General features: G+C 44.2%; 2 protein-coding genes across 4 annotated transcripts; both read left to right on the forward strand.

The window, feature by feature from the left end:
• Window positions 1-388: 388 nt before the first annotated feature.
• Window positions 389-4133, forward strand: LOC146258378 (uncharacterized). Of its 3 annotated transcripts, XM_084673238.1 has the most exons (4): window positions 404-510; window positions 736-864; window positions 1155-1515; window positions 2018-4133. In XM_084673238.1, exons 3-4 carry the CDS (start codon window positions 1216-1218, stop codon window positions 2843-2845), a joined length of 1128 nt encoding a protein of 375 aa, XP_084529364.1. In that variant the 5' UTR covers window positions 404-510; window positions 736-864; window positions 1155-1215; the 3' UTR covers window positions 2846-4133. The 3 variants fall into 3 exon arrangements, with proteins under 3 accessions (XP_084529363.1, XP_084529364.1, XP_084529365.1); XM_084673237.1 differs by having other exon boundaries at window positions 389-864; XM_084673239.1 differs by lacking the exons at window positions 404-510; window positions 736-864 and adding an exon at window positions 881-1028.
• A 2814-nt stretch (window positions 4134-6947) lies between these two features.
• On the forward strand, window positions 6948-14599 carry anpeplb (alanyl (membrane) aminopeptidase-like b). Its single transcript, XM_084672637.1, has 20 exons — window positions 6948-7549; window positions 7870-8012; window positions 8138-8280; window positions 8489-8609; window positions 8888-9042; window positions 9343-9456; window positions 9539-9682; window positions 9789-9854; window positions 10183-10248; window positions 10382-10524; window positions 10599-10678; window positions 11104-11237; window positions 11750-11805; window positions 11960-12107; window positions 12411-12499; window positions 12654-12761; window positions 13062-13229; window positions 13626-13766; window positions 14188-14269; window positions 14411-14599. The coding sequence occupies exons 1-20, from the start codon at window positions 6948-6950 to the stop codon at window positions 14567-14569; spliced, it is 2862 nt and encodes a 953-aa protein (XP_084528763.1). The 3' UTR covers window positions 14570-14599.
• Window positions 14600-14620: the final 21 nt, after the last annotated feature.

Consider the following 14620-nt stretch of genomic DNA (forward strand, 5'->3'; position numbering starts at 1 on the left):
GCCCGATATATAGCATATACTTCCACTAAAACAAGGTCAATAAATTATCAATATAAAATAGCATATGAAAACATATTGTTGACGCATCGAAAAATGTGTCACATAACCTTTATTTATCACCTTAACTTTATAATTTTTTTAAAATGTTTTACTTAATTTAAGATCTAATTTAAGATTTAAGACATATATCTTTAAGATATATGTTTATTGTCTGCACCTTCCTGCCACAGTAAATTCCGTGTTTGTGTAACCTACATGGCGAATAAACCTAATTCTGATTCTGAAACGAGGAAACAAGAGGGCTGAAATGGAATTCAATCAGAGAATGTCTGATATCCGTAGACGGGCCATAGAGTTGAGACGGGCTCAGATTCAACCTTACGGCAACGCGCTCTTTGATGATGTCATCAGCAAAACACAACAACATAACTGTTCTGTCGGCTTGCTATGTGGCCTAGCTATCCTTCTAGTTAGATTGCTAACTGTCTTAAACCAAAAATATTGGTATCCGTAAGTTATACGATGCAGTATTTTACGAATCTTCTAAATGAATCTTCTAAATGGCTAACGCTAATCATAAATGACAAACTAAATTATATCTACGTTACGCTGGCGTCCAGCTAACAAACTGGCTTAACGCGTTGGCTACAGCTTGCTTGCTATGTCTGCTAGTGTCTAGCAGCTAATATTCTTAGTAAGAAACATCACACGGCACACGTTTACCCTGCTTGTTAGGTTCGCTGGAAAAGTGTCTTAAGTTTATGGCAAAGCAAGCTTCCGTACCCGGCCAACTATCAAAGTGCAGACTTAAGGCTCTACCGATTGTTTTGGTTCTCACTCATATTTTAAAAATCAAGATGGCAGGTATGTAACTTGTTAACATGTTTGCTTCAGTGCGATATAAAACATTATGTCAATCAGTTCATTTAGAAAGTATTTCATGTGTAGCTCTGAGTTGAATTAGTACTAATTAGTGAGCTACACGGCGTTTTCTCCACACTGGCCCTTCCTGTACAAAAACCATGAAGGTAAATGAGACTGTGGTACTTGCGTACGATATAGTATGCTGTGAATGTAATGTTACCTTTGTGTCTGTCTTCCTTAGCTCTGTTTAGATACTAAGGAATAAGGATACTCATCATTGTCATTTTCAGGTCTTTGGAAACCACCTCTAAAAGATGAGAGTTGAGAGATCGAGGAAATTGAGCTCCACCAATGAACCTCATGTCTCCCAGGAAGAGGCCTCTGGTCCCGGTCAGTGCTAGGCGGAGGGCCAAAGCAGAGGAAGACTTCTTCCCTTTCAATCTGCTTCCTGTGGAGTGTCAGCTCCACGTGTTGTCTTTCCTCAGCGAGGTGGATAAGTGTAACTCGGCGTTAGTGTGCTCCAGCTGGAGTTGCCTGGTACGTTCATCGAAATTGTGGCGGGTCGCCGACTTCTCCCGCCGCGGGGTGTTCCACCTGGGCCAGGAAGGACTGCTGGTGTCCAACCGAGAGTTTGAACGCTGGAAAAACTGGGTGTGTACCGTAACATTTCTTTTTATAGTTTACACGCATACTTAAGCAGTATCACACGCTTCATCAGCTGTGCTGATATTCAGCAATAACGCACAACTTCGAGTGTGATATTGCTTTTAAACAGCAGTTCTACAAGAGCCATTATAAACAAATTGAGGCAGATTATAATTATAACAGATTATGATTTGTTTGTTTATTCCATTGTTTATTTTGCCCCTCTAACTCAAAATAGTTTCGAAACTGGACTGTTGGCAAGCAACACATTTTCCTGGACACCACTAGCGACTAGCTTTCATTAATGTATACCGAGTGATCCATGTTTAGTTAAAAGTTCCAGTGCATATCCAAAGCTCCAGTGTTATTACTAAATACCAGGAACGCCTCTTTTTCAATCAAATGACTTGGACGGAATTAACTGTTACATAAAGTAAAAAGGAGACAACATAGGAGAAGGGGGAGGTACAACATATTTGACATTAGCAAATTCTTATTCATTTTTCAGGTGCACCACTACACACACCACCTCATTTCCCGTAGAGCCAGCCTGCTCACCCTCAAAGCCAGCTTTGACCTTGGGGACCAGTGCAATAACTGGGGGCAGCTGCTCTGCCACCTGTTGGATAATGTCCACTGCAGAGACCTCAGCCACCTGGACCTGAACTGGACTTTCACGCTGCTTGTTCCTCTGGACCTGCGTGTCCACTCCAGCTCTCACCAGGACAGCATCACCAAGATGGAGCAGGTCTCCAAGTTCCAGGAGCTTCTTGCAAAGCTGACCCACAGCTGCCCTCGTATCTCCAAGCTGCGCCTGCACTTTGACTGGTCCGAGAACTCTGTGCTCCTGCTCTCCCAGTTCCAGCAGCTGCGCGTCCTCGAGCTCAAGTACTTCTGGGTCTTCAGAGGCGTGAGCCCTGGCACCCTGCACACCCTCACCAAGTCCCTGCCCAACCTCAAGTCGCTGACCCTGCACATCTTGGTGCCCTTGAGGAACCTGGGCATCTCATACACCCTGGAGTCAGACTCCCTGGAGTTCCTGGATGTGTCCCCCAGCCGGGGCCTGGTCTTTTCCCGTCTCCAGCTGCCAGCTCTTCGGGAGCTGAGGGCCAAGAAGATTGTCCGCGGCATCACCCTGGACCGGAGGACTCGGCTGCGCATCCAGAGCCGGTGGCCCTGCCTCCACCAGGTGCTCCGGGAGGGCACCCCACGGCTGCAGGCGCTCAACAACGAGAGGCTGATTCCCACCTGGAGGGATGAAGGCTACAGAGAGCTGTCGTCCATTTTGCATCAGTCCTGCTACTGTCTACAGCACCTGGACAGCTGGCTGTGGTAGAATGAAATTGTCACACCTAGACTTGTCTGGTGGTTTACTTGGCCAAAGTTTACCACTGTTTTTGGTAAACCAAAGGACATTATTGCCAACCTGTTAAGCTAGTTGGGGTGTAATAGCTCTTTGTCATCTGTCTAAACTAGCAGAGGTATAGCTGATAACAAACCAGTCAGGTAAAGGGTTGAAACTGTATTAATTAACATGCCAAGTTTTTTGACATGCCGCTAGCCACCCTGCTAGGATGGTTAAGCTGAGAAAGTCAAGAATGCTGGCCTAATCAGGGATCATGCCAGTCTTGGCCTCTTAGAGAACATTCCTTCACCCTTCCTTTGATCAAAGTTGTGGGGGTTGTTAGTCACTCACCAGTCTTTACTTTTATAGAAGATTTTTGTACAGAAATGATTAGACAACTTACTGTGAAGCCTGAGTCCTTCCAAGGGTCCGTTCATTTCTAGCCAAAATTATTTCACTCACCGGAGTGAAGAGAAGTTGCTTGAGCTGAAATTCTGTTGAGTTGTTGTCCTGAGATGGTGTTTTACAGCTGGTCTCACTTACAACAACCAGGATGAAGGGCTTGATGTCAAATGTTGGTCTTGTTGTTAGACTTGATAGGTGAGACCTTTTAAAGTGACTTGGCATTATATTTATAGCTAGTGGAAATTATGCTTTAATTACAAGCTTGTTTACTTTCTTAATGTTTTAACATTCCTGTCATATGAATTTTATAATGGAATAAACACAGAAATGTGTTGAATGCCATTTGTGTAATACAATATAGATATAAAAGTATACTTGAGGTGTGGAACCTGTAATGTGAGATATTGCCGCGAATCTCATGCTGGTTAATGATTAGCCGTAAATTATGAAATGGTAAATTTCCATTCAAAAACCTCTTCAAGTAGTATTGGTTGTTGTATCTGAGTCCTAATCAGAATGAAGGAGTTTGATGGACCACATTTGTCTGCTGGGACATCACTGTGCACTGCTAGACATACTTTCATCAGCCATGTTGTTTCACTCTGTGATAGGCAGCCACTCAATTTTTTTAATTAAAAAAATATATATTTTCTTTGGAAATACATTGTGTTTTCGGATACTCTGTGTGTATGTGTGTACCCCCTGTAAATCTACAATGTTGCAGTAGCCCATTTGAATCAGTAGAGGTCATAGCCCTCTGCTTGTCGCCTTCTGGCTTTGATGATTTATTCCAAACATTGTTAGACTGCACATACCTCTATAACTTGCCTGTATTTTTCAATTGCACTAGTAAAACATAATCTAGACTCATGAATTTCAGGATGTGTGTGATTATTTGTGTCATTGTTATTGGGAGACTGTGTCTAGATGATATTAGATGTGCAAATACTGTATATAGTCTAACCCTGTCTCATGTGTCCTCACCTGACACCTTGGTCTGAAAGTGTTGCGTCCTATCCACAGACTTGCACACAAACCCTGTATTCCACATAGCTTCCTGCAGAACCACTTTTCAAAAAAAGCTTTGTTTGTTTCATTTGGTTGTTTTCTCGTTTTCTCTCGAGGAAAGGAATGAGCGGTGAGTGATTGTGTGCCAGCCCGCTGTCCTTCCTGAAATACACTCCTCCAACACCTGCTCCTCGTTTACTGGAGCTCTGTATTCACTGCTGCTGCCTGGGAAACATCGCAGACCAAACTGACACGTTCACGTTCTGACCATTAAATTCACAGCCAGCATTCATCCATCTACTTGGTAGGCAAGACAAAACATGAGCTCATGAGAATGGCTCAAAGCAGATCTTTTTCATCTTCTTCGAGCTATAATTACATAGTAGATATTCTATATACAGGTGTGTGTTCTGTAGTGAGATAAGGATTCCACAGTAATGTGTGATTCTATCGGTGTGTAAAATTCCAAATCAGGTGTGAGGTTTCAACAAGTGTGTGAAGGTTCTGCAAACATGCATGTCTGTCATGAGATGTGTATGTGAATGTATAGATTTGCATGTAAACTCTGTAGCAAACAACGTGTGGGTTCTACTGACAGGTGTGTGAAGGTTAGGCCACATAGTTTGGTGTGTGAGAACCGTACCTTCTGGTTGATCAATTCTCCCACGGTTCTGAGAGCCCAGCGGTGGATGGAGGAAAGCCTAAACACAACCAGATGTTTTACAGTGCATTCTGATTCACTACATGGAGGAACTAGGTAAAGGAACATCGTCCTCCCTCTAGGGCTAGGTGATATATCGAATATTAGCAGTAATATCGCAATATCGAATATTTCAAATTCAAGCATACTTTCCCAAAGAATGTGCCAAACTTCCAATATTACGTCCCCTTTTAGGCTTGTCGCATATTCCTGCACAAGAGATGTGAGGTGGGGGAGGGTTTTTTTATTTTATATTTACTGTTTAAATGTGCACTACACATTTTGAACTTTGAAACAATAGCCGTTCTATTTACATTGTTTTTGTTGTTTTCTAATGTTTCTATTGTTTTCAAAAGAAAATCATTTTTTATTATTATTTAAAAGCAAATGCAAACATATTGAGATTTATTTGTTGGAAATATTTTTTTTAAATAAACTCCCCCAAAAAAGTTTTCAAACGTTATTTTGTCGATTATTCCTCCCCTTCAATTATACCAATTGGTATTGTATTTTATATATTTTGAAAGCCTGATTAGTCACCTTTACAACGAGGTACAACTTCACAAGGATTGTGCATTCGTGGAATGAGCAACACAGCTAACCGTGTGGGTAGCGGCCCAAAAAAATGTGCCAAAGTCCTCTGCAATATTCTTCTGTTGGTGTTCACTCGTTTTGAGCTTCAAGTGGGATCAGCTTGGGCGTGCTGTATGTGCCAGAGTGACCAACACAAACATGTTGGCTGACTTGTGACAAATCCTGGTTGAGGAATGGGATGCCATCCCACAGCAGTGTGTGACCAGGTTGGTGACCAGCATGAGGAGGGGGTGCCAAGCTGTTGTGGCTGCGTATGGATCTTCCACACGCTACTGAGGTCCTGTGGAAGAAATTTAGATTTCCTGTGTGCTTACATTATTCACTAATCAAGAGAACTAGTCATTGGATACTAGTTAGTATTTTCTCATGTAAGCTTGCTATTAATAAGAGTAGATTGTGTCTATGTGTCAGGGTTAATAGATGTTTGAGATCAGGAGAAAGTACTGGCTAAATGTTCCTTGTCATGACTACAATGAGAGCTCCAACTATGAACTCTTTAGTCTGAGTGGTCATGTGTTGGGAGCTGTGAATCTCTTTCTCTGAGACTGTTGTAACGTCATTACTGCCTGACTGTCACTATCTATGTTTACATTCTTGTGCCCTATAAAAGATGGTCCTCCGGCCTTCAGAACGGAGAGAGACATGATTGAGATCTAAGCCTGGTCTTTTTTTTACACTTTCTTCATCAGTGTAAAATGAATTAAGTGTAAAATGGCCAATATGTGTTGATTTTTCCTTATTACTGTGGCAGACATCCCAAGTTGCAGGAACTCATTTCCGGGAGGTCCCCCCCCCCCCCCCCCCCCCCCCCCCCGGGACGCAATCCGGACGCATGAAGTACCCCCTCAACCAGCACGGACCTTCCGGGAGACTTGGGATGTCTGCTGTGGGAGAGTGCAATTATCCATTCCATTGAGCAACTCAAAACGAGAGTGAATACCAACAGAAGAATATTGCAGGGGATTTTTTGGGGCCGCTACCCACACGGTTAGTTGTGTTGCTCATTCCATGAATGCACGTTCCTTACAAGTTGTACCTCGTTGTAAAGGTGACTAATCAGGCTTTCCAATTATATAAAATACAATACCAATTGGTATTATTGAAGGGGAAGAATAATCGACCGAAATAACGTTTCCGAACTTTATATCGCCCAGCCCTACCTCCCTCCCTTACTTGCTTTCTGCCAGCGCTGCAAGTTAATGCCTAATCTGTGGGTCGTAACTGGTTTGTACATGCCCCTGTTTATGGTAGGCTGATAGGGACGCAGGTGAGCCCAGTTTCAGTGAAGTTTCAACGGCAGAAGAGCAGAGACCACAAAGAAAGAAAGAGTGACATGCCACAGAGAGTGGAGAAGAAGGTTCCAGCTGAGACTTCAAGGGACCAGACATGGATAAAGGGGTCATGTTGTCCAAGGTCCTGGCCATCATGACGGCCGTGATGACTGTCTCTTCTGTATCAGGGATGATTATCATGCTCATAATCTACCAGAGAGAGTACGAACTCCACCCACCCACCCGTCCACCTACGCCCAACGCCACTGACCCGCTGCCAACTGGACTACCACCCAGCATGAGGCTACCGAAAAACCTGGTTCCCCAGAGATACGACCTCCACCTTCAGCCTCTCCTCTACACTCAGACCACCAACACCACAAACCAGACACTGGCCTTCAAGGGATCCTCCAAAATCTTCTTCCTCTGTGTGGAGAGGACCGGGACCATCTTCCTTCACAGCAAGGACCTGTCTCTGACAGAGAACACAATCAGGGTGAATGATGTTGACCAAGGCAAAGTCATCCCTGTCAGCAGTGTGAGGCAGCACATGAATGATACTAACTTCCTGGAGATCCAGCTGAACGGAGAGCTGAAGGTGGGAAGCAACTACAGTCTGTTTATAGAGTTTGAGGGAGAGTTAGGGGACAATCTGGCAGGTCTGTACGCGAGTAAATACACCGAGAAAAGCACCACGGAGAGAGTGGACGATGAGCGGTAAGCCTTCTCGTCTGTCTTTCTGTATTCTGTTTGTGTATGTATATATGTATGGGCCAACGCTTTGCTTTGTCACACTTGGTTAACGTTACGGACACATGTTTATGTATAGATATATTTCTGACTTAGTGTCACTGTTTGTGTCAAGAATGTCATGTCGTTGGAAAGCAGAATGCTCACACCGTACAGTTGAGTTCTACTGGTGTCCCATCCGACACCATGTGATATCCTGACTACATAATCTACCATGTGCATTTTTGTAGTTTACAGACGGATTTAACAGAGTGTATCTTGCTGCCATATATGTAACATGTTTGTAGGTTGCTAGTCATCAGCCAGTTGCAGCCAACCGATGCCAGGAAAGTCTTTCCTTGTTTTGATGAGCCAGCCATGAAGGCAGAGTTCATGGTGACTATCATCCACCGAGAAGGAACCAAAGCCCTGTCCAATGGGTATTTGAAAGGTAAGCAGCACTAATACTAACTTAACCCCAAACTTTCATTTGAAACAGACAAATGAAAGTTTGGGGTCATTTGAGACATTTGAAACAGCAGCAGTAAATTAATTGGTTTTCATTTCCTACTCAAGAGTCCAACTCTGTGGAAATAGATGGGGAGCTTTGGGAGATCTCAACCTTCCACCAAACCGAGAGAATGTCCACCTACCTCCTAGCTTTCACCGTGTCCAACTTCAAATATACTTTATCCCATCATGATCGAGTTGAAATCAAGGCACGTACCACACAAGTTTTCCTTTGTGTGGACTACATGTTTGAATGTCGAATCATTTTCCTCACTCTCGGCTGTTACCTGTACCTCTGTGTGTGTTGTGTCCATGTCTGTGTGTGTTGTGTCTGCGTGTGTGTGATTGTGTTGTGTCTGTGTGTGTGTGTGTGTGTGATTGTGTTGTGTGTGTTGTGTCCATGTGTGTGTGTTGTAGATTCATGCTCGACCACAAGCCATCGAAGCAGGACAGGCAGACTACGCCTCTGGCGTCACAGAAAAGATGCTCTCCTTCTATGAGGTCTACTTAGGCAGGATGTACGGCTTTAAGAAAATGGGTATGTCTCATATTGGTATCAGTGATTGTGGGTGAGGTTTTGAGTGAGAGTAAGGTACAGTATACAGTACTGGGGAAAGGTTTTAGGTACACAATAATTTTGACATGGATATTGTCTTGAATAGTGAAAAGTGTTTTAGGATTTTATTGTTATTTTAACGTAAAAAAGAAAATTGTGGCTAAGACTTTTGCAAAGTATTGTGTGTGATGGGTTGGTAGGGTACAGGATGTGATGCGTTGCTGGGGTACAGGATGTGATGCGTTAGTTGTGTCCTCCAGACTTGGTGGCAGCGCCAGACTTCGGGGGAGTGGCCATGGAGAACTGGGGTCTGATCATGTTCCAGGAGTCTGCTCTGCTGTACGAGGAAGGAGTGTCCTCCATCACCAATCAGGAGTGGATTGCCACCGTTGTGGCCCATGAGCTAGCTCACCAGGTATTAACACTACATTATTCTGCTGCCTGGCCAGTTAGTTATTCAATCAGCCTGTGTAAACCAGATATTTAGAGAGAAGTAGGCCAGAACACTTTATTAATCTCAAAGAGAAATTCCTTTGTTACAGTAGCAGAGACGCTTACATTGTAAAGTAATAATTAAGTTATAAATGAGGTGTACATAACTCCAATAATCTGATGTAAACTCTGACCAGCAACGTCTTCGAAATTCTTTGAAAACTTTCAGTTGAAGATTTCCAGTACAGGAATGACCTAAAATAAATCCAGAATGTTCTTTCAGTGGTTTGGCAACCTGGTGACGATGAAATGGTGGAATAATCTGTGGCTCAACGAAGGCTTTGCTACGTACCTCTCCTACCAGGGAGTGGATCATCTTCAGCCCGACTGGAACATGGTATGTCACCTTTAACCTACGTTCCTGCCTGTCTGTCCACCTGCCCGGAAGTGACTGATGGTCTTCCATGTTTTGTTTTCAGGAAAACCTCATGGTTCTGAATGAGATTCAGACGGCGTTCCAGGTGGACTCTCTTGCCTCGTCACATCCTTTGAGCTGTGAGGAGAACAACGTCCAAAGCCCCAGCGACATCACCGAACAGTTTGATGACATCAGCTACAGCAAGGTAGACAAGCAGAGAGACAGACAGACAGACAGACAGACAGACAGACAGACAGACAGACAGACAGACAGACAAAGACAGAACATGTAACAGTAGGTTTACTCCACAGGGGGCTGCTTTACTCAGGATGTTGGCTGACTACATTTCCAAGGGATCATTCATCCTGGGCCTGAAGGTACGAAGACATCTTGGGTGTTCAGGGTGAAGAAACAGGGTTTAGTCCTGCATACACCTCCAAGACCCAAATCTGGTGGTCTAGTTTGGTAGATGTTTGGGCTCCCATGTGGAAGGTAGTTCCAATTCCATGTGATTTGCATACAGTACTATTGTATACAGCTTTGTGACTGTTTACCAACCATGGTCACCTCAGTTTACAGTCAAACGTCTCAGAATGCTTTGCAGCATCTGTTGTTTACCATGACACCGTGAATGTTTACATCTGAGATCAGAGACTTTTCCAAGTCAATTGTCATAGTATGTGTAATTTTTTTGGTCTGTTTCAGAAATATCTTGACGCTTTGCAGTACAGCAATGCTGATGACAAGGATCTGTGGGAACATTTACAACAGGTACAAATATAATGGTCAGTGTGTCTCAACATACTGCATCTATCACAAACCTTTCTGACTTTCGATTCAAGGAGAAGGAGGTTTGTCAGTACTTAAGGAAACCTGACCCCTGACCCTCACCTCATGTTTCCAGGCAGTGGATATAAACTTTTTAGATGTGGAAAAATTTATGTATACCTGGACCAATCAGATGGGCTATCCTCTTATCACCATCAACACCACCACCGGAGCTGTCTCCCAGCAACACTTCCTCCTCAACCAGACCTCAACATATGAGTGAGTGGATCCTGACACATGACCCCATGACCTTAACCCTGACCTCCATGTTAACCCTGACCATCTCTCCTCAGTCTTGTGTGGCATGTTCCCATCAGAGTGAAAAAGAGCGGTGACAATCCATCCATTGTGCTTCTCAAGAGCAGTGGTCCAGGTGAGCTTGTGTTGCTAGGTGACAGGAGTCCAAGTCATCTTGTGTTGCTATGAGACAGGCGCATATCGGCAGTCTCCCTGTCTCAGAATTTGTTTTTTCCAAGACAGATCCCTATCAGATCACTGCAGTGTTATTACGGGGCTGTTACTGCTAAGAGTGTATTACAATAAGAGTTTTATCTTTGCAATGTTTTTACACTGTTGTATTAACAGTGTAATAACAGACAGTTAAGGCGGTATTACACTGTTGTAATATGTTATTACACTATTGTAACAACACTGTACTAACAGACAATTAATTGTTATTACACTGTTGTAATTTAAGATCCAGTCCATATATTGTGTGAGACAGCTAAATGACTACAGATTAAAGTCAGTCGTGAGAAGTAAAGTTTTGACCTCCTGTGGGTTTTATCTCCCCTCCAGAGATGAAAGGAGACTTCAGGGCTAAACATAACCAGTGGGTTCTGGCCAACCTAAACTGTGTTGGATACTACAGGGTGAACTACAACCCAGAGAACTGGGCCAGACTACTGGACCAAATGGATACAGACCCCCAGGTAACTGGTACTCCCCTGGCGTAGCCAAGACACTGTTGGCGGGAGGGGGTGAAGGTAAGGGTGAAGGTTAGGGTCAGAGAGAGTCAGCATTGGTTTGAGAGTGACGGTCAGCATCGGGAAAGATTGAGGGCCAGGGCTGGGGTGAGAGAGAGGATGAGGGTTGGGGTGAGAGGGAGGATGAGGGTTGGGGTGAGAGAGAGCAGGGCCGGTCCTTCCTGTAGACGACATAGGCAGCTGTCTAGGGCAGCATGAAGAGAGGGGCAAAGAGCGCCAACCGCGCCAAGTCATATGTCCGTGTTGTGGTTGGGGGGGTGGGGCGGTGATAAACCCCAATTTCCCCCCCCCGGGATTGGGGGGGGGGGGTGGGGTGGGGTGCTGGTGCTAAATCTTGCCTAGGGCGCCAAACGTGCTAGAACCGGTACTGAGAGACAGCATAAGGGTTGGGGTGAATTGTAAGAGCTAAAACATACACACCAGTTCACGTCTCTAAGTCTCATCTGAATCGTTGACAGGAAATTCCCCTCATCAATCGTGGTCAGCTCATTGACGATGCTTTCAATTTGGCAAGGTAATTTACATTACACTGTAGCTATGTTATTGCGTATTGGACTGGCATGTGATCCACTTCAAATCAGATTTTATTTGTATAGCCGTTTTTTACAAGCAGTGTCACAGTGTGTTTAACATCCACCTGGGTGTGACTGATGTCCCATGTCTTCCAGGGCAGGCCATGTCAACGTGACCCTGGCACTGAACACCACCAGGTATCTGAGGAACGACACTGAGTTTGTCCCCTGGGAGGTTGCCATCCGCAACTTCAACTACTTCCTGCTCATGTTTGACCGCTCCGAAGTCTACGGCCCCATGCAGGTGAGTCCCCAACCAGGCATGACTAGTACATCACAGAAGTCGTTAACTAGGCATGACTAGTATATCACAGACGTCGTTAACCAGGCATGACTTGTTCAATCAGAAGTCATGAACTGCACATGACTAGTTCATTTAGGAGTCATCATCCAGGCATAGCTAGTTCATTCAGAAGTCATCAACATGGCATGACTGGTTCATCACCAACACTAAACGTGCCGAGATCAACTCAGAGCTGGAGAACAGAAATGAATGGACCGTCACAGTGAACTTCCTGTGAGTCAATTTTATTGCTGTCATTTCCAGGCGTACTTGCGAAACCAAGTCCAAGGCTTATACCAGCACTTTGAAAACGTCACCCTGGCCTCATCAGTTCCACATAGTCATAGTGACCAGTGAGCCATCCTCTCAATGTTATCTTCATACATCACACGTCATCATCAAAAACAACAACACTGCTATTTGCGTGATACTGCTATCTGTGAACTTGGGCGTTTTTACTTGAATGTGTTTTATAACAGTACTGTTATCACGTCCCTCCATTCCCAGGTACAACCAAATCAATGCTGTCAACGTAGCGTGCAAAAACGGGCTGGCTGCCTGCCAAACCATGGTACAGAAGCTCTTCAAAATATGGATGCTGAACTACACCAACATGTAAGGCCGCCCCCGCCCACAAACTGTACACGGTATTCAGCCTGCACTTAGCCCCTGTACATGAAAAAATATTTAAAAGCAGCATCTGCTGATGGTCTTTGTGAAAAATGTTTTACACTCAAATTATTCCATACCCACACACATTAGGAATTCCATAAACTCAATACACAAACATGTTAGGAAATCACCTACACTCAATACACACAGGAAATTGCATAAACTTAATACACGTACACGCACCTATTAGTTAAGCAATTAATGCAATGGTGTGTGTGTGTTTTTATCATCCCACATGATCAGTATTCATCCCAACCTGCGGTATAGTGTGTACTGCCAGGCAGTGGCACTGGGAGGAGAAGAGGAGTGGGAGTTTGCCTGGAGAATGTTCCAGAATGTCACCTCCGCCACAGAGAAGGACAAGCTACGCTACGCCCTCTCTTGCACCAGGAAGATCTGGCTGCTCAACAGGTACACACCAGAACGCCTGGACTCTAGATAGATACGGTACATGCACAGCAGTTACTCTCGACCAGGGCCATAGGTTTGTTTTCAAATGTGGGTGGGACATCTTATTTTGACAACTCAGGTGTGGCAGGTTCAAATGGTTAAAGTGGAGGGGACTAATGTATAGGTGTAATGACACCTACGCCCCTGCACAGGTACACACCAGCAGGCCTGAACTCTGCTTAGATACTGTACATGTACAAGACTGCATATGGGATGTATATGGGTTGGGTGCATAACTTAGCTTGCTATTTTATTATGCATCATACTTTTTAGAACCCATTGACAACCAGATAGGTATAAACTTGATAGGACCTTTAAGAAGACAATTTCCCAGTCATCTTTATTGTTCTCTGGCAGATACCTGGAGTATACCTTGGACCCTGACAAGATCAGGAAAATGGACGCTGTCTCAACCATCAACTATGTTGCCGAGAATGTAGCAGGGCAGGCCCTTGCCTGGGACTTTGTTCGAGCACACTGGATTTACCTCAGCCAGGAGTACGTTATTATAACTGTTCTTTAACCTCCACTGATCGAGACTTCAGACGAGAACCGATTTAGAACGTTTCTACGTGAAATACATCATTTACGGCACAAATTTTATGGGACAGATTATGATAGTCAAGTTCATCCAGAGAAGTTGGTTTTCCCTGCCTAGTTAACCCAGTCATTCTTTTTCACATGAAGGAAGTACAGCACTTTATTGTAAGCTACGAAAATTAGGCAGTAAAACAATTTCCAATAAAAAGATAGTGTTGGCTTGTTTATATAACCAAGCCCAACACTGGGAGCAAAGGTTTGCCCAGGAAATCAAAGCTTATCTTATTCATATTCATTGCTGTTTGTCGTTGCTTAGCAGGTGAAGACAATCTCTGAGATACAAGTGTCTCTCACCAACAAACCTCTGTCTCACCTGCAGGTATGGGGGAGGAATCATGTCGTTCGCCAGGCTAATAAATGGAGTTACACAGAGATTCTCAACGGACTTTGAGCTCCAACAGGTGATCCCAGTCATTGACTCTTGATCCAAACCTACAGTTTATAATTGAATGGAGACATACAATAAACTATACAGGTGACAGTGACCTCCTGCTGACCCTTTTGTAAATGCTTACACATCTCCCATCTGCTGACCTGTACAGCTGAAGCAGTTCCAGAGTGCTCATGGTGAGCAGGGGCTGGGGTCAGCCAGCAGAGCCCTGGAGCAGGCCATAGAGAGAACCCAGGCCAACATCCAGTGGGTGAAACAGAACAAGAGGACGGTTTTGGAGTGGTTCAAGGGTGAACTGAGAAGACCCTAAGAGAAAGTCACTACTTTGATAGCGTCCTATTTATCTATTCATTTCTATAAT

The sequence above is a fragment of the Hypomesus nipponensis genome, chromosome 14, assembly GCF_054491055.1.
Source record: "Hypomesus nipponensis isolate SF chromosome 14, ASM5449105v1, whole genome shotgun sequence".
Lineage (NCBI taxonomy): Eukaryota > Metazoa > Chordata > Actinopteri > Osmeriformes > Osmeridae > Hypomesus > Hypomesus nipponensis.